Source organism: Microcaecilia unicolor, chromosome 1, assembly GCF_901765095.1.
Source record: "Microcaecilia unicolor chromosome 1, aMicUni1.1, whole genome shotgun sequence".
NCBI lineage: Eukaryota > Metazoa > Chordata > Amphibia > Gymnophiona > Siphonopidae > Microcaecilia > Microcaecilia unicolor.
Genome location: NC_044031.1, coordinates 517,272,483 through 517,298,604, shown reverse-complemented (window position 1 = coordinate 517,298,604; position 26,122 = coordinate 517,272,483). Strand labels below are relative to the sequence as shown.

General features: G+C 40.0%; 1 protein-coding gene across 3 annotated transcripts in view; it reads left to right on the top strand.

Moving 5' to 3' along the window:
* The window catches only part of STAU2 (staufen double-stranded RNA binding protein 2), a 447,934-nt gene extending 425,159 nt beyond the window's left edge, over positions 1-22,775 (top strand). For all 3 annotated transcript variants that reach the window (XM_030215580.1, XM_030215586.1, XM_030215579.1), the window contains 2 exons: positions 14,228-14,316; positions 22,508-22,775. In XM_030215580.1, coding sequence (XP_030071440.1) covers positions 14,228-14,316; positions 22,508-22,601 — 183 coding nt within the window. In that variant the 3' untranslated portion in view covers positions 22,602-22,775. The remainder of the gene's footprint in view (positions 1-14,227; positions 14,317-22,507) is intronic.
* The last annotated feature ends 3,347 nt before the right edge of the window (positions 22,776-26,122 follow it).

The following is a 26,122-nucleotide window of genomic DNA, read 5'->3' as shown; positions in this document are numbered from 1 at the left end:
CATCGTTGATGATATGTTGAAACCCTCTGCTTAGTGTGCTGCAGTGACTAAGAAAGCAAATAGAATGTTAGGTATTATTAGGAATGGAAAACAAAAATGAGTAAGTTATAATGCCTCGAATATTGTGTGCAATTATGGTCACCACATCTCAAAAAAGATATAGTGGATTTAGAAAAGGTACAGAGAAGGGCGACGAAAATGATAAAGGGGATGGGACGACTTCCCTATGAGGACAGGCCAAAGCAGCTAGGGCTCTTCAGGTTGGAGAAAAGATGGCTATGGGGATATAAGATAGAGGTCTATAAAATAATGAATGAATTGGAATGGGTAGACATGAATCGCTTGTTTACTCTTTCCAAGAATACTAGGACAAGGGGTACGCAATGAAGTTACAAAGTAGTAAATTTAAAACAAATTGGAGAAAATATTTCTTCATTCGATGTGTAATTGAACTCTGGAATTCATTGCCAGAGAATGTGGTAAAAACAGTTAACTTATTGGGGTTTAAAAAAGGTTTGGATAACTTCCTAAAAGAAAATCCATAAGCTATTATTAAGATGTACTTGGGGAAAATCCACTGCTTATTTCTAGGTTGAGCAACTTAAAATGTATTGTACTGTTTTGGGATTTTGCCAGGTACTTACAACCTGGATTGATCACTATTGGAAACAGGATGCTGGGCTTGATGGACCTTCGGTCTCTCCCAGTATGGCAACGCTTATGCTCTTATGTTCTAGTACTAGGTGGATTGCATTGTGTTTATGTATATCTTTGTGTTTTGTGTGTATATGTAGTGTTCATGTGTTTGTGACTTGATTGGAAGAGTAGAGAAGAAGGGAGAGACAGTTTGATAGGTTTAAGTTCCTAAATGCTGTGTTTCAGTGAATCAGTGTTTTCATATTTCAACAGCTGGAACTGCTTCTCTCTTAGATATGCATTGGGGGGGGGGGGTGGCACTATATTTCTCTGGATCCCCCTAGTCCAATCTGTCCCATTTATAACTCAGTGGTGGAAATTCTATAAGTGGGTGCCTCCTTGTTGGCGCCCTGATGCCACATGGGGAGTTCTTATTCTTTAATGTCATCTGAGTGCCAAGATTTTGTTATAGAATTCTAGAATAACCCAGCATCAGCATGCCAAACCTTTGGCACCTGCAGTTGCACCACCCTTAGAGCTGGTATAACTGAGTGTGCTTAAGTATGGCAAGGGCATAACATATAGTATTCTATAAGGTGAGCAGGTAACTGGAAGACATTCCCATGTCCCAGCATGCTTTGCCCACATGTACGCACTAACTAGCACCCTTATAGAAAAGTGCTTAGGCCATTTACACGCTTAAGTGCTACGTTTTTTGGCAAACACACATACAAAGAGGCACCTAACCTCAGATACCTAGTTACAGAGTTGCACTTATAGTGCATTTTCACAGGTTTTTCCCTTGAGCCAAATTTAGTCTTATTCTGTTAAATTTCAGAGAATTATTTTGCCCCCAAACAGATGGATGGACAGACTTTTTTTCAACTCCGTATGTGTAATTTATTTCAGAAATTGCTTTGGAAAGAATAAAAAGCAGCAAAACAGCAGATAGATGACAATAACAGTCCAAATTTATTCATACATAAAAGCATAAATAAATAAATAAATACTTAAAACCTGCCACAGCCATATTTCACCCTCTTAAGGGCTGTGTCAGGATCTAATAGGAACTGTTAATAAATACATAAAAAGTAGGTTAGTGTAAATCATAGTCATGGAGGGGAGATGTGGACAAACTTCTACTAAGGATAGAGCAAAGACTTATCTTCAAGTTCCAGACAGTGACCCCTGGAGGATTGAATATGGAGATGGACTTGTTGGTATTCCTTTAATTATTCTTACTGTATTTATGTAATCATTTATTTATTTATGCATGTTGTTAATATTTTTATCTGATTTATCCCCCTTGTTTACAAAGCTACGCGGCAAGACATAGCCCATTCAAAGTCGCTAGTGTGGCTTTGTAAACAGGAGAGTTATTTATTTTGTGTAGGTTTTACTCATATTTTTATATATGATAGTTGTACAGCTTTCAAGGAAGTGAAATATGGGCATTTTATTGCTCTACATATATATTTATAGTGTTTTATTAATATAATGATTTTATTCAATTATATGCAGATTAAGCTGGCTGACTCTCCCCCGTTCTTATAGCAGCCAATGATGTCACTTGAATGCATAATGTTTTTTTTAGCTTTTTGTAGTGTTTTTCCAGTGTTTTTAAGGTGTAAAAACTCAAATCTGAGCATGACCTTCCATAATTGGTTTTCTCTTTTTTGGTGTTTTTAGAATCATGCAGTTTTTAAAATAATGCAGTGCTTGGAGAATAATAACAATGCTGGTGTTACATAGTAACATAGTAGATGATGGCAGAAAAAGACCTGCACGGTCCATCCAGTCTGCCCAACAAGATAAACTCACATGTGCCATTTTTTGTGTATACCTTACCTTGATTTGTATCTGTCTTTTTCAGGGCACAGACCGTATAAGTCTGCCCAGCACTATCCCCGCCCCCCAACCACTCGCCCCGCCTCCCACCACCGGCTCTGGCACAGACCGTATAAGTCTTCCCAGCACTATCCCCACCTCCCAACCACCAGCCCTGCCTCCCACTACCGGCTAAGCTTCTGGGGAACCCTTCCTTCTGAGCAGGATTCCTTTATGTTTATCCCACTGATTTTAGATTAGCCACACTCTTTTTATTGAGGTATTATGGCTTCCTTCATTTTTTATCTAATATAGGTCCCCGTTTACTAAGCCATTCTAGAGGCACGTTAGTGCTTTTAGTGCACGCTAACCATTAGCCCGCGCTATGTAGGCGCCCACAATATTCCTATGGGCACCTACATAGCGCACCTTAATTTTGTGCACGTTCTAAAAACGCTAGCGCACCTTAGTAAACAGGGCCCATAGTGACTTGTACGTTACCCCAGCACAGACAGCCCTTATAGCTAGTACTCACAAAGCTGGGCCAGATTCACCACGAGCTGCTGCTGGATAGAAGGAAGGTATATTTGTGATGTTTTGATTCTTTGAATTTATTTTACCAGCTGTAGCAAGGATTGCTGTAATAATAATTTTGTTATTTTTCAATTGGGGGGATTGTTTTATAATATATTAGTAAGCTTTCAACAACCAATTTTTATTTGCCCTCAGCTTTTAACCATTAGGTGACATACCTGGAATACACTTCTTGGGTACATGAGTCTTATTTCACCTCCTTTTATCTGTATGGATGCTTTTATCAGCAGCAATTGTGATTTAATATTGCCTTTTATGTGTCCTTGACTTTAGTCTGTGGTTTATCATTTTGCTGCTCATTTAATTATTTGTTTATTTATGTAGAGGAGCATTTTCGATATGATGTCTAAGTCTGATTTAGGACATTTTGCTGAAAGAGTCCAAAAATCAAGAGGTGAACATAGCAATTTTTGAACCAGAAAATTGGTCATTTCCTAGATGTTTTTGTGCTCAGCTTATCTATCTTTTAGGACCATTTTCACAAGTGGCCTTGTGGAGGAGTGGCCTAGTGGTTAGGGTGGTGGACTTTGGTCCTGGGGAACTGAGGAACTGAGTTCGATTCCCGGCACAGGCAGCTCCGTGTGACTCTGGGCAAGTCACTTAACCCTCCATCGCCTGCCGCATTGAGCCTGCCATGAGTGGGAAAGCGCGGGGTACAAATGTAACAAAAAAAAAAGTCCAAGGGAAAAATGCATAAAAACAAGCCATTGAAATGTATGGGGGGGGGGGGGGGCAGCATTCTTAGTAGACTGGTCACACAGACATCCCAGGTAACAAAAGGAGAGGGTAAGACAGTACACAAATATAAATATTCAAAGAGAAAAAAGCACGGCTGGGACTTCAAGATTGAGACATCCCAGCAGAGCAATGGGGCACCCTAGGTGGTTACTGCAGTGGATGGCACATAAAAGGTCCCAGCTACACATCTCACTGTTACCCCCTTATATTGTATGGTGAGCCCTCCAGAACCCACCAAAAACCTACTGTACCGAACTGTACACCATTGCTGTAGCCCATATGTCTGTAGATGGTTACCTATATGTAGGTACACTGGGTTTTGAGGGCTCACACATTCCACCACAAGTGTACCAGTTAGAGTGGGATATGGGCCTGGGTCCCCTTCTCTACAGTGCACTGCTCCGATAGCGAGGCTACTCCAAGGACCTGCTTTCTGCTCTAAGAGGACTGACCATAACATCTGAAGCTGTCATAGAAGCTGACATGTACTGTTACTTTACATCTCCCCTCTCTCTCCTCATCTTTCTAGCCAGCATCCTTCTACCCTCTCTTCTGTCCATTATTTCTCCTCCCCTCCCCTCCGCTCCTTCCCTCTCCAAGTCCACTGCTGCTTCTCCTTGCAAGCAGCATCGGCAGGCAAAGCAAGCAGTAGTAGATGTGGAGCCACAGTGTTCAGGCATGCGCTGTCAGCTCTGCCAGTCCCCTGCTTCTCCGATGTCAACTTCCTGTGACAGGGGACCAGCAGAGCCGACAGCGTGTGCTTGTGCACTGTAGCCCTGCACCTGCTACTGCTTGCTTTACCTGCTGTTGTTACTCATCAGGAGAAGCAGCCGCGGGAGAGAGGCAGATGGGGGGGATGAGCGGGCACAAAAAAGCCCTGGGGATAATTATATGTTGGCTTTATTCAGTAGTGCAACATTTGCACCCTTTTATAAAATTATCCTCAACATATGTATTTTTTTCCTGTGCATCATATCTGAGGTCTAATATCTGCAGCCATGAGAGCCTGTGGGCTGTATGAACCTATGTGCTTCTGTAAAATAGTCTCCTCAAAAGCTTCCACACAAAGTTACATTTGGTCTGAGCTGGTAGAAATCAGTTCCATATATAAGTGCTGATCCCGCTCCACCCATTCTCCATCTCTGGGAATCCCTATGCGTATCTCACATAAACGTGGATAACATGGAGGTAGTTCTGAAGCAGGGCACCTCCATTTAGGAGCTCCATTGCTGTGCGGGGTGCACCTTTTCTATAATGGCTTCTAGGCACTCCAATTCCATTATAGAATACTAGTGTGTAAACCTGTGTTGGTGCACCTAAATTTAGCATGCGACCATTTATAGGAGGTTAATAGCAGGCATGAATCAGCACACCTAAGTGCACCATACGACGCAGATAACTTATAGTATTGTGTAAGTTGGAGCCACTCCTATGCTGTAGCCATGTATACGCCCCTTTGCAGGTATGCGTTATAGCACTTCCTGTATGTGCTATTTTATAGAATAGTGCATAGTGCGCTTAGGCACATAAATGCTGCTTTTCTTTGCACTTACATGCACAATGTGCATATAACTGCACGCATTGTTATAGAATTGCCTTTTGAGTTTTCTAAGGGTCAATACCAAGCTGTGGCAGTCAAAGTTTTGTTTTGTTTTTTAATATCTTCTGCTATGGCTGAAAACAATCCAGTGTCAGTATCCAGATAGTGGCCAGTGCTGGATATTTGGATAGTGCAATTATACTGTCTGGACAGAGCCACTGAATATCCCAGTCAGCATCATATATCCAAGTAGCAGGTATTGCTGATCATATAAGTGCCTCTGAATTCAGGGCAGTAAGCGCCAACTTTAATGTATGTACACCAAAAGTAATTTTATAAGCTCCTACTTGAAGACACAAATGGGGAAATTCTATAAATAGTGCCGAAAAAATTTAGCACCAAGCGCTGTTCTATAAAGAGCACATGCCTTATGTGGAATAGTGCTTAGGCGCGGATCCCGCACCTGCCTTTTGGGCGCTGGGCTTACACCTGCTGAACCCAGGTGTAAATGCCAGCACCGGTGCACTTGGGCCAAACTCAGTAGTTCCTTGCACAACTTTCCACAATGCCCCGACACACCCCTGACCATGCTCCCTTTTCAAATACGGCTGGCTATAAGTTAGGCACCGAGCCTTATAGAATAGCGCACAGCCAGTTGCACATGCAAATTCTAATTGATGACAATTAACTGCAATAATTTGTTGTTGTTAGAGCCCAATTACTGCTAGTTAAGGACTCATTGGCCAATTGCGTTGCACATGCAACTTGGGCACAGGCCCAAATTTCAGCATGTAACTTTGGGCGCCATATGTAGAATTCCTCCCCAAATAACTTCAGCCCATTCAGGTCTTTTATAAAATTATCCAGATCGGTATTTTAAGTCCCATGTAGGGTGTACGATTTTATACAGCCTATGTCCATGGGTAATGTACGATTCAACCCATTGAAATGGCTTTGAACATTACTCTTGTGATGTCAGAGCAAGATGTTATCACTTATTACCAAAATAAGCATTACAGCAAGAGAATGGTATACATTTTAACACTGGTGGGTGCTATACTCCTGGTAGCCTGAAAGAGATGATGTTTCTCCCTATAAATGCCTGTTGGTGAAACCAGTGGTTCTTAAACCTGATCCTGGAAGCACCCCAGCCAGTCAGGTTTTCAGTATTCCCACAATGAATATTCATGAGATAGAATAGATTTGCATGCAGTAGAGGCAGTGCATGCAAATCTCTCTCATGAATATTCACTGTGGGTATCCTGAAAACCTGACTGGCTGGAGTGCCTCCAGAACCAGGTTTTGAACCACTGGGTGAAACTATGAATCTGTTTCACTATTCAGATTTTTATGGTCTGAAATTGTCATTGGCTCTATTAAATAGCACACATTCAAGTGTGGTAATTTTGTTTGCCCTTCCTTATGGGGAGATATCCCCTATAAAGAAAGGAAGAATTCAATTGATAACATACCTGCTTGTCTTGTGCTAAATGTAACATGGCTTTTCATTGGAAATCCCTCCAAACCAATGTTTCAAGGATCACATAACAGACCAGACTTGGCCTGTTCATGCAATGGAGATCACCATGTATCAGGTGAGTTGGCTGATAAATGCTCCCTTCCTAATGGTTATTCGAATAAGTTGCGAAGCTTATCTCTAAAAAAAAAAAAAACTGATGGTCAGAGCTTATCTTGAAAATCATTGAAGTGGGGGAAAGTTTATATGTCTTCAGCCATTGATGTAAACAATTGTAGTAGTCTGTGTCCCTTATAATACTGACTACACGAAAGTTGACAAATATGTCAGAACTGTTGGCCTAATTTCTTGTATCTGAAAGTATGGAAATAAAGTTAAACAAAAATATGAGATGATACTTTTTTATTGAGCTAGCATTATATTTCTCAAGTGGTTTTCAGATGTTACACAGCCTTCATTCGATCAAAGCATTGAGAATAAACACACAATAAAGGAAATGTTCAAAAAATAATTACAAGGACTAGAGAAACCATCAGACAGCAGATGAAATATTACGTACCACAACACAATAACAAGAGGAACTCACTGTGGTAGAATGTTCATGAGGCAAATAATATAACTGGGTTCAAATAGGGATTAGACAAATTTATGTGAGAGAGGTCAATCACGGGCCACACAGCATAATGGTCAGAGATGCCCCTCCCAAATTTAGTGCAGTCCTAAACAATGGCTATTAGATGGTTGATGGACAGCTCTGCAGATGCTGTATTTCTTTAAGCACCCAAGGTTAACCTTCGCATAGAAACAGGGTGCTAGACTAGATAAAAACCCTATGATCTAACCTACTTTAGCAGCTTTTATTGCTATGGGCGTAAGCATTATAGGGAGTCCTTTTGATAAAATGCTCCTGATTAATGCAGAAGCATTTACAGTCTCCTAAGTGGTCCCACATTAACTCTGCATTAGGCAGGTAGTGCACAGTACATAAAATACTTCCAGAATGTTTACTGACAGTTTTGTAGCTTTGATTATGCATGTTGATGTTATTTTATATTCTACTTGTGACTAATTGATATCGAATAGTGTCTACTGTGGAAAGAATTTATTGAATACACTGTACTTTAGAGAAGAAAAGTTAACGATGTTTTTAATGTTCTTTATTACTCTTTCATTATGAATGGTTGGGGTTTTTTATTGCTCATTATGCTGCCAGCCGAATCTCTGTTAAATATTGTTCCTGCTGAAGAGTGATCTAATGTTACTAAATTGTCTTTACAAAATGTCAAGTCCCAGTGGAGGGAAACAGGAAGAGTGTTCAGATTTCTATATTATTTACCAATTGCTAATTAACATCAGGAAAGATAGACATTACAAAAATGACTGGAAAAATTTACCTCATACTGATACATACACATATTTATAAATGAATATAAGCCAAAACAAACAACTAGCTAGTGCATCCTGTTGGCATCAAGTTTCTGGCACTGTTATAACTACTTAAAAAACAAGTAATACATACAGTTTGTGAAGACATCTGTTCAATAGCCCTACGGGGATTTCCTTACAATGCAGTTGTGAAAACTTTCATAGAAATAAATATTTCATTGTATCTGTTAAGTGTTCTAGTAGATGTATTGGTCCTGGAGGTAACTGGATTCTTTGTAGGTTGCAGTGATTTTTTTTTTTTTTGGGGGGGGGGGGGGGGGGGACATTTTATAAATCATGAAGAGATTTCATAGTACGTGAACTTTCAGAGACACATAGGTCGATTTATGAGCTGTCTCTCATATCTGACGAAGGGGTCTATGTGATTTCAAAAGCTCCTCTGCTACATCAGGTTAACATTCAATTGCAGCAATGATAACCTTTATTTTTAATGCCAGTTGTGACATTTAAAAAAATACATTTCTTCATTACCATTATCTGGATATTCCAAGAGTATGAAAATGCATAGAAGGTGGTCACCATTCCTGGCTATCAACCCCATTTTAGATAAAACTTAGACATTGGAAATAAGACATCCAGATCAGTACATGTATGGTACGTCATGCTGAGCCTTTTCTAAAATACATGCAGTGATGCACCTGTTATATGCAGCAGGAACAACCATTTTACATTTGTCACATCTAAAACATCAATGGAGGCAACTAGACAACATATACATATGAAGTTGGTATTTCAGAACCTAAGCGAGTAAGTGTCGACACATAGACATATATGGCTTCCGTTTTGGAAACCTACAAATTGAAATGTTCCCAATTAAGTACAGGATATAGCAAAAGAGAGGGAACGAAGTACAGACTAAAGTCCAAACAAAAGAACAGCACCACAGGCCTTTAAAAATGGAACACAGTTCTTTAGTGAATAAGCCTTGACAGAAAGATCTGACATGGGCCGTGTTTCGGTGTCGGGTCTTTTTGTCAAAGCTTATTCATTAAAGAACTGTGTTCCATTTTTAAAGGCCCGTGGTGCTGTTTTTTTTTGTTTGCCCAATTAAGTACAGAGCATGCAATCGTTTGGCACAATCATTTTCTTTGGGGGGGGGGGGGGGGAATACAAGGAGATGAAAAGATAAGCCTCCTCTAATCCCTCCTGCAGAGAGCAGCCAAAAGTGATCACTTTTACGAAACCTATACGTACCTAGGAACAGCTGTAAATCTTGATGTTGATCACGGTTTTCATGGACGTGCATTCCTTTTTTAAAATGAGAAATGCACATGTATGTTTTGGTCCTGCCCTAATCGCATCTAAATCTCACCCCTTTGCCATATGCATGTATTGCAAATTTACACATATGTAATTTTTACTCGTTACTCACCCTTATTTCTAGCTAACTAATGTTACTTTATCTTATCTGTCTATATGTTCCACCTCCACTTACACACTATGTTATCTATTAACAATTTTTAATATGGGTTGTGTTGACATTGTAAATAGAACACTGTGCCTTAATGCTTATTGTTATATGAATATGTTTACTGCTAATTGTGCATTGCCTATGTTCAGCTTATTCTTGCAGTACACCATCTTGGGTGAATTTCTTCAAAGAGGTGGTAAATAAATCTTAATAATAGTGAATTCATGATGAACTAGAAAAATAGTCTATAATCACTAGGTCTCGGCAAACTGGCTAAGACTGGAATAGTTGCAGCAGTCTAAGTGCCATAAAGCCGCATTCTGAATCTGCATATTTATATCCAGCTGATTATCCTTCCCTCTTCCCCCCCCCCCCCCCCCCCATTTCCAAATAATTACCACAAGTCTGAGCCTCAGAACAACCACTTCAGTTAATAGGAAGGTGACCAGTGGCATCTTCTGCCTATTAATCCATAACAGATTTTCCTGGTTTTAACTTCAGCTTCTTAGTTTATTTTAACCAGGAAGAAATCTGCAGACATAAAATTCAAAGGGGTCGATATTCAGCGTGGTTTAATCAGGCAGGACAGACTCCTGGCCAGTTAAACCATTCTGACTGGAAAAAAAAACATTCTGACTGGGCCAGGGGCAGATATTCAGTTGCACTTAACTGGAGAATGCTGCTGAGTATCTGCTCTGACCACTGCGGCACTGTCCAATTAGTGCCAGGGTTGTTACCCTGGCACTGCCAATAGAGAGTAAGTTAACCAGGTGGTTATCTAGGTACCACTGCCAAATATCATCAGTACCTGAATAACTCCCAGCAGCCACCCAATCCCAGATATTCAATGCCGGCAACCAGAGTTTAAAAAAAAAAACTACCCACCACCAACTGAATATTGCTCCCAGAGTGCTCATTGTAGATTGTTATGGCAAAATCAACTGTATATCATCCACAAATAGATCAGGCAACAGTGGTAGATTAATAGATTAGTATAACTGTTAAACAATAGAGGTCCCAAAGCGCACAGACCTTGGAGCCTAACATTCCTATCTCCAGCAAACTTCAGCAGTTCACCATGAAAGAGGTTGATCTTGGACCCCAACCTCCAACAGTTGACTCAACATTATACTGTGGTCCAAGGTGTCAAACACACAGCATATACATCCAGTACCATAAATAAACTATCTTGTCCCCGTCATCCTGCATATGAATTCTGTCAACTGCAGGCAATAAATAAATTTCATCTGGAAGACTATTCCACAGTGTTAGAGCTGCGTATGCTTTGTAGCGCTATAGAAATGCTAAATAGTAGCAGTAGTAGTAGTAGCTCTAGTCAAAGCTAAATGTGCTAATATCTTCCTAGGATTAATAGCCATTTGAGAACACCTTAAACTGCTAGCTAGAAAGTACACAGAAAGCTTGTTACTTAGGTATTCTTTAGAAATAGAATAAACTAAAACATAGAAAATAAAATAAGATAACATAAAGGAATCCTTCACATGCTTATCTTCCTTTGTAGTATATGTTATCCAGTGTAAAAAATGTGACAAAGGATGCTATATTGGAGAAACAAGCCAGATGCTGAAGAAGAGATTTAATTTACATAGACATCATATAAAAAATGTCAGTGCCAACTAGGATGTTACCTCTGTGGGACAGCACTTTACAAAACCAGAACACTGTACCAGTGATTTTATGGTGAGAATACTGAAAGGAAACTTTAAAACAATACAGGAACGCAAGACCTTTGAAGTCAAAATCATTAAATATTTTGACACCCATCAGACAGGACTTAACAAAGATCTGGGTTTTCTAGCCCATTATAAAACATGAAATTCCACTGCTCTGTCACCCTCTGATCACCATGCATATCTCCCTTTCCCTCATCCTCTCTGCCCTCTCTGTTTCTCACCTAACCCACCTCTCCCTCATCCTTTCAGACTGTCACTGAAATACTTTGATGTTTCACTTACATATGCTGTTACATATCAAAATTTGCTAATTTTTGATTTGATGAAGAAAGGCCACCTTCAAAAGCTAATCAAAAATGTATTAAGTTAGTCCAATAAAAAAGGTGTCATCTTATTTTCTTTTCTATGTTTTATTTTATTCTATTTCTGTTGAGTACCAGTGTTAGATAAAAGGAACGGAGTCTGGAGTTGGCAGTGGAGGAGAAGGGTACAGATAAAAGAGATTTATCCGATGAGTGGAGTTCCCAGGGAGAGGTATAAGAAGAGATAAAAGTGAAGACATACTGAGGAGGAGAAAAACGAATTAACTTTTAAGTCAATAAAAGGAGTTTGAACTGTATACGGAAATGGATAGGGAGCCAATGAACTGACTTGAGGGCTAATATAAGCATAGCAATACTTATGGAATATAAATCATGCAGAAGAATTTTGAACAGATTGAAGGGGAGAGAGATGGTTTAGTGGGAGGTCTGTGAGAAGCAAGTTGCAGTAATTAAGCATGAGATGGTAAGAGTGTGGATAAGGATAGTATGTTCGGAAGGGAGTGGGTTAATTTTGGCGATGTTATAGAGAAAGAAATGACAAGTTTTTAGCAGTCTGTTGGATATATGTAGAGAGAGAGAGAGAGAGAGAGAGGAGTCAAAGATGACGCCAAGGTTACGAGCTGTCGAGACAGGGAAGATGAATGTGTTGTCCACAGAAATAGAGAATGGGGGAAGAAGAGAAATGGGTTTAGGGGGAAAGATAAGCTTAGTTTTGGCCTTGTTCAGTCTTAGATGGCAGTGAGACATCCAGGCTGCAATGTCAGATAAGCAGACTGAGACTTAGTTTGGATCCTGCCGAAATTTCTGGTGTGGAGAGGTAGATCTGGGAGTCATCAGCATAAAGATGATACTGAAAATCATGGGAGGAGATCAGAGCACCAAGTAAATTAGTATAGATAGAGAAAATAAGAGGTCCTAAGATAGAGTCCTAAGGTACACCGACTAGTAATGGGATGACGGTAGAGAAGGATCCACTAGAGCATACACTAAAAGTGCAGTGGGAGAGAGAAGAAGAAAACCAAGACAGAACAGAGCCCCGGAATCCAAGTGAAAACAGCTTATCAAGGAGTAGGTGGTGCTCAGCAGTTTCAAATACAGCAGATAGATCGAGAAAGATGAGGATAGAGTAGAGGCCCATGGATATGGCCAGGAACAGGTCATTTGAGACTTTAGCAAGGGCTGTTTCTGTTGAATGTAGAGGGCGAAAGTTGGATTGTAGTGGACCAAGAATAACTTGAGATTAAAAATTCAAAACAACAGTGATGAACAACACGGTCAAGTAGCTTTGATAAGAAAGTGAGGAGGGAGATGGGACAACAGTTGGAAGGGCAGGTAGGGTCCAATGAAGATTTTATGAGGAGTGGTATAACCACAACATGTTTGAAGATAGCAGGAACAGTTGCAGTGGAAAGTGGAAGATTGAGGATATGACTGATAGAAGGGATGACAGTAGGAGAGAGAGCGCTGAGCAGATGGGTGGGAATGAGATCAGAGTAGTGAATTTGGAGGAAGAAAGATGATGTATAGTTTCCTCTTCACTGATTTTTGAAAAGGAAGGAAAATGACAAGGGTTGAAAGAAGGTTGAGAGAATGGAGTAGGGGAAGGAGAGATGGAGGTGACTTGGTTGAGAACTCAGAGTTAATCTTGTGAACCTTGTCATGGAAGTACTCAGCTATAGTCTGGGGAGAATGTGAAGGGGAGTTGGATGTGAAGGCACTGTAAGGAGAGAGTTCAGTATGGCAAACAGCTGGTGAGGATTGGAGCCAAGAGAGGTTGTCAAATAGATGTAGTAATCTTATTTGGCAAGTGAAAGAGCAGACTAGAAGGAGTTGATGAGCAAGAATTTGAAATGAATAACATAAGCATGGGATTTTAGCCAAAGGCATTCACCAGATCGGGCACAGAACCATAGGTAGCAGATTTTGGAGATACACCTTATAGAATGGGAGGAGCGAGTGTGTCCAGAGCAGAGGAGAGAATAATAATATAGGAAGAAACAGCCTCATTGACAGACTTGGATAACATAGTGAATGAGAAGAGAGATGAAACAGTGGTGAAGAGAGTGAAAGGGTCCATAGCCTTAAGATTCCTACATGTGGAGATTGAATGGGACTGGTATGGGGGGGGGGGGGGGGGGGGGGGGGGGGGGATGATGATTAAGTGTGAAAGTTGTCAGATGATAGTCAAAGAGGGGAAGATATGAGGTGAAGAAATTGGAGAGTGAGCAGTTGGAGAAGAAGACAAGATCAAAGCAGTGGCCATTCAGGTGAGTAGGGATAATGGAGCACAGCTAGAGTGAGGATGTTAAAAAAAGAAACTTAAAGGCATAAGAGTCAGAGAGGTCATTAACATGAATGTTAAAATCCTTACATAGAAGGTGAGGCTTTCATGGTGCAATCCTAAACCTAATCCAAGCTCTTCACAGAGAATTGTACTAGAGTAATTTTATGTTGTTATGTTTTCTTCAGCTTTCAAGTACCCCAATTAGAAATACATTTTGTTTGATGGATATCCTTTTGACAACTGTTTTTGTCTTCTAGGCTGCTTTAAGTGCCTTGAAACAGTTTTCAGAACGAGGACTGGATCCAGTGGAAGGGACTGTGAAGGTTGAAAATGGATCACTTGAATTGTAAGTATTGAATTTTTGTGATAGAATATTTTACCTAAGATTAGTATTTTGTATGGATTTGCAAAGTTCATGTGACCCACTGAGTGTTGCTCTGAAATTTATCAAGCTTATAGAACTGAGAAATCTACTATGCTCTGCTGTCAACCATTCATTTCAAGTGCTTTATTTTCTTGGCATTGTCAAATTCAATATGGCCTCAAAGGTGACTTGGCACATTAAAGCCTTAAGAATACTTTGGCATTTGTGAATGTACCATGGCTTCCAAATAGCCCTGTAGCGGTATTTCGATAATATCTCATTGCTACTTCAGTACTTCATCCCCATGCAGGACTGAGAGTGAATTAGAACTGAACCAACCAGACTAAAATCTTTAGCAAAATTGAAATGTCTCTGGTCACTGTAATACAGTTCTCTTAGATCTCAGAAGATTTTTGGCTCTCTCTTCCCTGTTTTAGGAGTTTCTTTATAGAACTCTCTGTCTGTCACTATTAGGTTAAAGATTAGCTACCTTAACTTTCGAAAGAGGTTAAAAGCTTTTCTCTTTTCAAAGCCCGCTGCATAACAACCATAACTACTTGTATATCCTTTAACTGTCTTTAGGTGACATATAAGATTGCTTTCAATCTGTTCCATCTTTCAGATTGTATTCAACCTATGTTCCACTTATAATGTAAACTGCACTGAACCCAGAAAAGGGGATTTTAGCTTTATACAGGATTTGTTTTGATTGAATTTGATTTGAAACGTAAGGTTTTGTGTTCATGGACAAAGTTGTTATTGCTGTGAGTTTACATCATGAGGTATTTACCATTTTGAACCAGAAGTACAGAAAGCCTAAGCAGTGATCAAGGTGAAATTCAAAGTTGCTGTTACTTTGCGGGAAAGTTGATTAATAATGAAATAAGCTAAATAGGCTTTATAATCACCATCTTAGACAACTGCATAACTTGGAGATGTGGAAATGGAGGAAGAAGAAAGGAGAAGTTACTTATGGTGAGAAAAGAATATAAGTAGTAGCAAAGTACAGTATACTACATGAAGCAATTAGAGATCAGATTATCTCTCTGTATCTGTATCATATCTACTGCAAAAGTACTGAATCTTAACCAGATCAGCATATAAATAAATTCTAAACAGCAGGATAAATAATAGTATTTGTTTTGTACTGGGAATGGCTCAATACAAGTTTCAGCTCACAGTGAACCAAAATGTTTACATATATATGCATGGCCATGGATAAATTATTGGACAGAAAACAGAGAGTAGGGTTAAATGGCCATTTTTCTCAGTGGAGGAGGGTAAATAGTGGAGTGCCACAGGGATCTGTACTTGGACTGGTGCTATTTAACATATTTATAAATATCTGGAAATTGGAATGGCAAGGAAGGTGATTAAATTTACAGATGACACAAAACTATTCAACATTGTCAAAATACAAGCAGACTTTGAAAATTTGCAGGAAGACCTTAGGAAACTGGAAGACTGGGCATCCAAAAGGCAGATGAAATTTAATGTGGACAAATGCAAAGTGATGCATATTGGGAAGAAGAGTCCAAATCATAGTTATGCTAAGGTCCACCTTAGAAGTCAGCACCCAAGAAAATGATCTAGGTGTCATTGTAGACAATACGCTGAAATCTGCCCAGTGTGCAGCAGCCAAAAAAGCAAACAGGGTACAAGGAATTATTATGAAAAGGATAGTAAATAAGACCAAGAATATTATGATGTCTTTGTATCACTCCACGGTGCGACCTCACCTTGAGTTCAATTCTGGCTCCTGTATCTCAAAAAGATGTAGCAGAATTAGAAAAGGTTCAAAGATGAGCAACCAAAATGATAGAGGGGATGGAACTCCTCTCATATGAGGAAATGCTAAAGAGGTTAGGGCTCTTCAGCTTGGAAAAGAGATGGTTGAGAGGGGATATGATTGAGGTCCACAAAATCCTTAGTGGTGTAGAATGGGTAAAAGTGAATCGATGTTTCACTCTTTCAAGAAGTAAAAAGACCAGGGGACACTCAATTACATGGAAATACTTTTAAAACAAATAGGAAGAAATATATTTTCACTCAAAGAATAGTTAAGCTCTGGAACTTGTTGCTGGGGGATGTGGTTAATGTATCTGGGTTTAAAAAATGTTTGGACAAATTCCTGGAGGAAAAGTCCATAGTCTGTTATTGAGGTAGACATGGAGGAAGTCACTGCGTGCCCTGGGGTTGGTAACATGGAATGTTGATACTATTTGGGTTTCTGCCAGGTACTTGTGACCTGGATTGACCACTGTTGGAAGCAGGATACTGGGCTAGATGGACCATTGGTCTGACCCAATATGGCTATTCTTATGTCTCCCTTGGATTTCTACTCCCTAAGTACATCACTTTGCACTTCTTAGCATTGAATTTTAATTGCCAAACATTAGACCATTCTTCTAACATCTGCAGATCCTTTTTCATGTTTTCCAGTTCCTAATCCAGTTCACCACTTTGGGTCCTAACTTTAGTCTGTCAAGTTTATTCAAGAGCCTCCTATGAGAAACTGTGTCAAAGGCTTTGCTGAAATCTAAGTAGATTACATCTAGCGCATGTCCTCAATCCAGTTCTCTGGTCACTAAGTCACAGAATTCAGATTTGTTTGGCACAATTTACCTTTTTTTTTTTTTTTAGTTACATTTGTACCCCGCGCTTTCCCACTCATGGCAGGCTCAATGCGGCTTACATATACAGGTACTTATTTGTACCTGGGGCAATGGAGGGTTAAGTGACTTGCCCAGAGTCACAAGGAGCTGCCTGTGCCTGAAGTGGGAATTGAACTCAGTTCCCCAGTTCCTCAGGACCAGAGTCCACCACCCTAACCACTAGGCCACTCCTCCACTCCTCCACTTTGGTAAAACCATGTTGTCTCAAATCTTGTAACCTATTGGATTCCTGGAAATTCACTATCATTTCCACATCCACTTTTCTCCAATCCCAAGGAACCTCCCCCCGTCTCCCTCAATATCTTGGGATGGATCCCGTCCAGTTCCATACTTTGTCCACCTTCAGTTTTTCAAGTTGTTCATAAACACTTTCTTCCATGAACGGTGCTATATCCACTCCATTCTCATATGTACTTTTGCCAGTCATAAGTACATAAGTACATAAGTAGTGCCATACTGGGAAAGACCAAAGGTCCATCTAGCCCAGCATCCTGTCACCGACAGTGGCCAATCCAGGTCAAGGGCACCTGGCACGCTCCCCAAACGTGGTCCTTCTCCAGGATTTTCTTTCGTGAACACAGAAGTATTTGTTTAGTGCGTTTGATTTTTTTCAGGCTCCATTAGTACAAGGTGACTATTATTAGGAGGCTCGGGGGTTCACCTAAAGCTTTTCCTGTGTAGCTAGTGATCCAGGAATTAATTGTAGTGCAATGGGAGTCCCATGATGTTGGTCTCAGAATTTGAAGGGCAATGGATAAATTATATCTGTTGCTTCTTGAGGAAAAGGAAACTTTCAGCAGCCCAGAGTGAATTCTCGATGGTTATGGTTGTTATGAAGAAAACCACTATTCCAGTAGAAGGAGGTATTGCCCTAAAGGATCTTCAGGACTGGAAAAGAGAGACTGCCTTCAAACAGGCTTTTGAAGTGCTGTCCCTGGGCCTTCAAGCCTCCATTTCTAGCTCCTTTATGGCTAGAACTTGCCTTTGGTGGCATCAGCATGATGACAGATTGCATTAAGATATGAAGGCGCAACAAGGTCACTTAGCTAGGTTGGAGGCAGATTTGGCATATAATACTTTTTATGATTTGTTTAAGCTTTTGGCACTCACCATGGCCCTAACGGCTATGACAACATTTTTGTGGTTAAGAAATTGGGCAGCAGTTGTGGCATTCACGTCTCAGCTGAGTAAACTCTCCTTTAGAGGTAAATTATTGTTTGGGTAACACCTGGCCAATTTGGTGAATGATTTAGGAGAAACCAAGCTGCAGAGGCTTCCAGAGACTAATTCTATGTCCCCCTCTAGCAGGTCCAAATTCTGGATGCCAGGTGCTATAGACCAGGCATTGTGCCTATTCCCAGCACTCTTGCTTCCAAGCTGGTCAGCCTTCCTTTTGATGGGACAGGAAGGCAAGTTCTCTTGATTGGCCAATGCTCAGTGTGCAGCGGCAGCTAAGAAAGCAAATAGAATGTTAGGTATTATTAGGAAAGGAATGGAAAACAAAAATGAAGACGTCAAAATGCCTTTGTATCACTCCATGGTGCGACTGCACCTCAAATATTGTGTTCAATTCTGGTTACTGCATCTCAAAAAAGATTTAGTGGAATTAGAGTAGGTACAGAGAAGGGCGACGAAAATGATAAAGGGGATGGGACGACTTTCCTGTGAGGAAAGGCTAAAGTGACTAGGGATCTTCAGCCTGGAGAAAAGATGGCTGAGGGGAGATATGATAGAGGTCTAGAAGATGAGTGGAATGGAACTGGTAGATGTGAATTGTTTGTTTACTCTTTCCAAAAATACTAGGACTAGGGGGCATGCAAAGAATCTACAAAGTAGCAAATTTAAAATGAATCGGAGAAAATATTACTTTGCTGAACGTATAATTAAACTCTGGAATTTGTTGTCAGAGAATGTAGTAAACGCAGTTAGCTTAGCGGGGTTTAAAAAAGGTTTGGCTAGCTTCCTAAAGAAAAAGTCCACAGACCATTATTAAAATGGACTTGGGGAAAATCCATTGCTTATTTCTAGAATAAGCAGCTTAAAATATATTGTACTGTTTTGGGATCTTGCCAGGTACTTGTGACCTGGATTGGCCACTGTTGGAAACAGGATGCTGGGCTTGATGGATCTTCGGTCTGTCCCAGCATGACAATTCTTATGTACTTATTCTACTGCTCTTGTTCTCTTTTACTTTTGTTTAATCCTTATTGTACTTTGCCTTAAATTTTTATGTAAGCCACATTGAATCTGAACTTGTTATGTAGAGTATGACTGTTATAAATAAATAAGTAAATCTATAGCCTCTTGTAAAATAAATGCAAGGCTGCACATTGAAGCTCTTCCGTATCTAAAAGGAGTGGCGATTTTTGAAAGGTGCACATGGGAGGAGATTTGTACGTTTTTCCACCGACATATACATGGGAGCAGCTTTCTCTTGGAGACTGGCTCTTGGATAGACAAGACTGCACTCCGAGGCAGCTTAAAGATGATTATTTTGCTCCATGGCACTTATATTTTTTTCTGCAGGCCCCGTTGAATGTTGTCCCCTCTTCAGTTAGGGGAAGCATTTGCTGTGTCCATTACGCGACGTGGAGAGATTTGGCTAGATTCTGGGGTGTAGACTCAGTGACTTCTGATCTTTTGCCCATCCAGGGTAACTTAATGTTCTCCCCAGGCAATGATGATAAGACATTCCAGGTGTGGGAGTGACTGGGTACCACGAGATTAGAATATGTATTGGATAGAGGGGGCACCATGTTAAGTTTGGGAGCTTTGGGGATTGGTATAGAACTTGGTAATATTTTTGCTTTTGGCAATTGCATCATTACGTTAACACTCTCAGTAGGACACTTTGGGAGCTTGACATGGTCATCATGTTCATGAATTTTTTGCTAAGGTTAGAGGAGATAGGCTATCTGAGGTCTTACCTGTAAACCCCCTTACCCTCAAATTTTAATTGCTGCAACACACTTTAATGTTATACATTTGATCTCACTAGAGAGGAGTTTTGTGCCATAGGAATTGCCCATTTTGTGTGGAAAAAAATTTACATTTTTCTTAGGTAAACAGGAAGAATGAATAACTGACTAGGAATTCTTATTATAAAAATCAACATGAGATATTAAAACACCCATGGTACTGAAAGGAGTATGGGGGATAGCATGATGTGTGTCCTTGTTCAGTGTAAACCATTTAAAATGACAGCATTTTTTATTTTGTTGGTTGTGGTTCTCTCTGGAAACAGGTTATAAACATGAACAATAGCCAAAGTCAGGAAAGTGTTACCATTTCACTGTGCTTGTATGGAAGTGAGCCTAGCATAGAAAGTGGTTCCCTCCATTATTAGTAATTTAACTGTATATTGCTGTTGACATTAACAGAGCTCAAAGTACACCCTGAGCAAAAAAAAACAGTTCTCATTGATAGATCTTTTGGATCTGTAGGAGAATTTGCTCACTTAACACATTTGATACAGTTACACCATGGTATGTTAAATTGCATTGGCTACGTATGGAAGCCACAATTCAATTCAAAGTGTACTGTTTGGTTTTCAAGTTAATCCAAGGAATTGCTCCACCTTACATGTCAGGTTTGATTAAAATTTTATTTTCAAGATATGGGACATGGAATCAACTGAAAGCATTTCCTACATGTATGGTCATACAATCTTAGAGTCTTTTCCACCAGTAATTTCTTTCATCAAGCAGCAAAGCTGTGGAATATATTACCATTGCATGTGTTTGAGACAATTAACTATACTGCTTTTTGTATTTTTTATTAAGACCATCTTGTTTAAGGAATGTGTGCTACCCAAATAGTTGTAACTGTGCCTTGTTTAATTAGTCTAGTTTTATTTGCTATAACTTATATTTGTATTGATCTAACTTGGACTAATTGTTTTAATCTAGTTCTATAATTCCTAGAATGATTGTTTCTAGTTTTTTTATTACGTAATCCGCCTCAAACTAATTTTGGTGTAGGCAGAATAGAAAAACTGGATAATGTAATATAAAAAAATTTGAAATGATCAGATATGTTCTCCTATAAATGTACCTTTTTTTCCACAAAGGTTTTGATTATGGATTCGGGGTAAATTATTGGCAAACTGTAATGCTTGTATCAGGGGTGTAGCCAGACCTCGACAGGAGGGGTGGGCCTGCCTCCCCGCCCCCACCCACCTCCCCTGCTGCCACTGCATGAAGGTATTGTGGCTGGCGGGGGTCTGCAACTTCCGCCAGCTGAAGCGTTTGTCCCGTGCTGGTCTCGCATTTCCTGTCCTGTTCTCAGTCACACCGTGCATGCTCATTTTAATGAAACTGAGCATGTGCAAAGTATTTCACATGCTCAGTTTCACTACAACAAGTGTGCATGGCGCGACTGGGAAGAGCAGGGTAGCCAATGCAGCAAGACCAGCACAGTACAAAGGCTTCAGCCAAACCGGAAGCCCCAGAGGCAATTTGGGTATACACAGGCCCCCATGGCCCCCCATAGCTACACCACTGGCTTGTATTATTTTTCCTTTTCATTTAAGGGGAATTCTATTTGTTTTAAGTTAAAGGAATGTTGCCATGTTTTACTGTTCTTTACTTATGTAGCTGTCCATCATGTAATATGTATAGCCACGTCCCTTTGAAGAATTTCTAAAATGGCTCACTTGGGGGTCTTTTACTTAGGTACGGTAGCATTTTTAGCTTACGGTAGAAATCAGCTGGCGGTAAACGCCGAGACGTCCATAGGATTATGATGGGTGTCTTGGCATTTACCTAGCCAGCTGATTTTTACCGCAAGCTAAAAAAGCTACAGCAGCTTAGTAAAAGGACCCTCTTAATGAGAACATCATAGCACAGGCCTCTCTTTACTTTCATGGCCAAAATTTTGTCTGCTGAGATTTATATTTTAATCTTGTATTTCTGTTATTTGCTACAGGGTGTTCTCAAGTCTTAAACAATAACTGGTTAAGGCAAAGTGTCACCCAGTTGATGTCACTAGGTCTCTGCTTCAACTATCACACCTTCAACAACCATTTGCACCATCGAGTGTCGCAAGTTGTTTTGAGTACTGAGGTTCGAAGATTCAGGGTTATTTTGTTAGTACTATTTTCAGATGTCAAATTCAGGTTTATACATAAATAAGGGATAGAAGCAGAAAGAAGTATCTTCTGTACAAAACTAGACTGAGAAATTTCCCTTATTGATCATTTTATTTGAAAGGTCAACTGTTCATGCAACATTGCAAGAAAATCAGTTTCTTTGTTGAACAATAGTTTAGGAAGGCATTGAGCTTTTCAGTAGGTAGAGTATCTATTTACAAACATTAATTTCATTAAACCCATTTCCGCATGATCTCATCAGCATGCTATCTGAACATAAATATTATTTCACTTTAAAATGTCACCTTTTCTGGTGACCTTTCAATCTCTTTTGCCATCTGCTAATAAACATGTCTTGAGATGTGCAGCCCTGAACCTTAACTCTCTTGTTAATGTATTAATCTTTCAGACAAGCCAAGCAGCTGGGAGAGACAGCAGACAATAAACAGACTAACTCAGGCACCATCGCTCAGGACTGCAAGGATTCAAAGGCTGTCGTCTAGCAACTCCTCAGCACCCACGGCCGCCGCTGCATCCTTATAAACCTGTCAACACGCAATAGGGTGTATATGTACAAGGAAATGAATGACTAATATCATTTGTTGAATCTTATGTGAAGACAACACTATTCTAACACAAGAGATAATACATGGTACTGTTTTATTCACCAGGGAAAAGAAAAACATTCAATATTTCCCTTGAAACTTGAGATCAGATCATAATTCAGTTACCTCAAGGCAGCAGAAATCTAATCACACTGCTGGAGCTTCAGGTAACAATTTATTAGTAGAAAAGTGTTAAAGGAAACAATACATTTTGAAATACAATTAATATTAAAAACAAGCAGCATTGGTTTTTCATAGTGTAGTTTCAGATCAGCTTGACTCCTTTTTTTAAAATAAATGCGTGAATATTTAAAATTAACCAATGACGGTGCTGTGAAAGTTGTAGTTGTTGTCTTCATGTATAGTCATACAGCTTATCTTTTGATTCAGAGATGCATTCTTCATATCTAAATATATATGACTAATATACAGTATCTGAATTGTATGCACAAAACAAAAAATGGTTTTAAATCATGACAAACGTTTGCTTAAAACATGAACTGATGTTAGTAAATGATCAATTGCAATATACTCCAGGTAAAGCAGTAATTTGCATTTGATTTCCATGGCCATTCTCAATCAGAAGAGGCGTCTTGCCTCCATGGAACATTTTCCCTGTTGTGTGAAGCACATTTACACCCATTTCTGTGTTGTATTGACTCACCTTTTTGCATCAACTGAGTGTTTTTAATAACTGCATCCTGACTTGCAACAGCAGCTGGAACAGAAAGAAAACGTTATGAAGGAGAGAGGGGAAAACGATGGAAAGATTTTCTATATGAACACTTGCGATGGGGAAGATTAAGACTTGCAGCTGTAATGTCTGTATCAGCATGTTTGACTTACGTACATGACTAATGCAGTAAAACCACATCAGTTCATGTGTAAACTGCTTCTGTTGTTTTCTTTTCTTTTTTGTTATTCTCAAAATGGTTGAACCAAAGAGTCATTTAAAATTTATCTAACAAAATATGCCAACATCAGGATTGCTTTGTTCTTTCACTAAGAGGCTGTCTCTGAGAAAGTTTTTAAAAAGCAGAGTCTAATAAAGCCTTCCACTGGCTTGAGGCCACTTATGCTTAAAAACAGACCTTTTCCCTAAATGATAGAATCTGAAATTGTAGTAAAAGGTTGTGTATTGTGTTGCTACATTTCAGTCAACCCAATCAAGCAAAAATAAATAAAAACAGCATTATGAGTTCAATTCACAGACCTTACTTTTGGCCTCTGAAGAGTAGATAGTGAAAACAAATTGTTTTTCTTAAGTACTTACCCCCCTGTTTACTCATTTTCAGTGCCAACAGTCCATTGAAAGTGAATGGGCTGTTTCGGCATTTGCGCATGGCAGTCGCTGGTGCGACTTAGTAAACAAGGGGGTAAATATTATAAAAACAAGATATTTGAGAAACAATTGTCCCAAAAAGATTTGGAACAACCATGAGGAAGAGCCAACTTCTAATTTGCCCACAGACCTGCCTCCCCAGTTACCCAAAATATATAATGGAGATAATTTTATGCATGTAAAGGCCTTTTTACATCCACAAAAGGACGTTTATACAATTATTCTAGGAGTTATATGCATAAAATTATCTGCAGTAGTAATAGGGCATGTATTTTTATGTGATCCCTGTGTAGGCATGGTCAGGGGTGGGATTTGGACAGAGTTGTGATTTTACACATATTGGTGGTTATTTTATAAAGTTTGTTGGTGATTTGCACATGTAAATACTGGTATTACACATGTGTACCAAAAATGCATGTAAATCCAGGTTTTAGAAAACTGAAAATTATACATACAACTCCACAGTGCATAGAGATTTCAAGGGTATGATATGGGCAGGGCTTGCACAAGATTAAAATCTACACATATAGGGCTAGATTCTGTACATGGAGCCTAAAAATTCTGCGTTGAAAAAAAATACACCTAGGCCAGTGGTTCCCAAACCTGATCCTGGAGGCACCCCAGCCAGTCAGGTTTTTGGGATATCCACAATGAATATTCATGAGAGATATTTGCATGCACTGCCTCCATTGCATGCAGATCTCTCTCATGAATATTCATTGTGGATATCCCAAAAACCTGACTGGCTGGGGTGCCTCCAGGATCAGGTTTGGGAACCACTGACCTAGGCGTATTCTCTAAAGTACGCCTAAATTTTATAGAGTAGGCTTAAATTTGCAAGCGGTATATAGAATGACCCCCAAGTGCCTCTCCACATGACCAAATTTAGTTGTGGCCATTTACACCATGTTTTACTTGGCATAAATCCCGACGCCTAAATTAGGTGCAAAGCGGATATATTCTATAACAACGTGCTTGGATTTTAAAAACGCCCCCGCCCCCATGGTCCCACCCCCTTTTCAACTATGCAACATGTTACAGATTACACTTAGTGAGTTGTGCTCGTAAATCTTAATGCCAGTTAGTGCTGCTAATCGCTTGTTAACATCCAAATAACAGCGCAGATTAACTGTTAAACAATTGTTATGCGCATTGTTATAGAATAAGCTTCGATGTCCACATGGAAATTAAGGTGCGATATATAGAATCCCAGCGATATTTCCTATTTCACAGAGGGAATACACATGTACATGGGAAAATTCATACTCGAGATGTGTGTTTTTTGGGGGGGGGTTTTTAAAGGTGCTCAATTCAGCCAGTTCTTTACAGAAAGGATAAAAGGAAAATTACCCACTGTTTATCTCCCCTGCAAATTGGAAATTTAATTACAGCTGCAGCCTCTCATTAGCAGCGTTCACACATGTAGGTTTGCAAAATGGCTGATATACACGTGCATATGAGAATTGTACAATTTACCTAAGGTAATATGTTGTCTCCTACAAGTGTAAGTTGTAGTGCTTCCACCATTGCTGTTTTTCACGTTGTTTATACTTGTAAAATGGCTGCTCACACTAAAACTTTAGTCAGCACATTCATATACACTCCTGCAGGTATTTTAGAAAAGGCTCTACATAGCAGACCCTTTTCTAAAATACCTTCAGAACTGAGCATATATCCTGACCTGCATGCAGGGGCATAGCCAGACCTCACAGTGGGAGGGGTCAGAGCCCGAGCTGGGGGGCACATTTTGGTGTTTCGCCTCATCGCCCCTCCTCTGCCACCGCCTTGCTGCCCCGCCGCCTCGCCGCTGCAAATACCTTGGCTGGCAGGGGTCCACTTGATGCCTTCATCCAGCGCCGGTCTCCGGTGCCACCACGTTGCCTGCCCTGCTCTCTCTCTTCCCCTCACATCCTGCACGCTCCTTTTAGTGAAATTGATCATGCTCAGTTTCACTGAAAGGAATGTGCTGGACGTGAGGGGAAGAGAGAGCAGGGAAGGTAACGTGACAGCGCCAGAGACCGGTGCTAGATGAAGGCTTCAGCAGGCAGGGTTTGGGGACTCCCGCCAGCAAAACCAG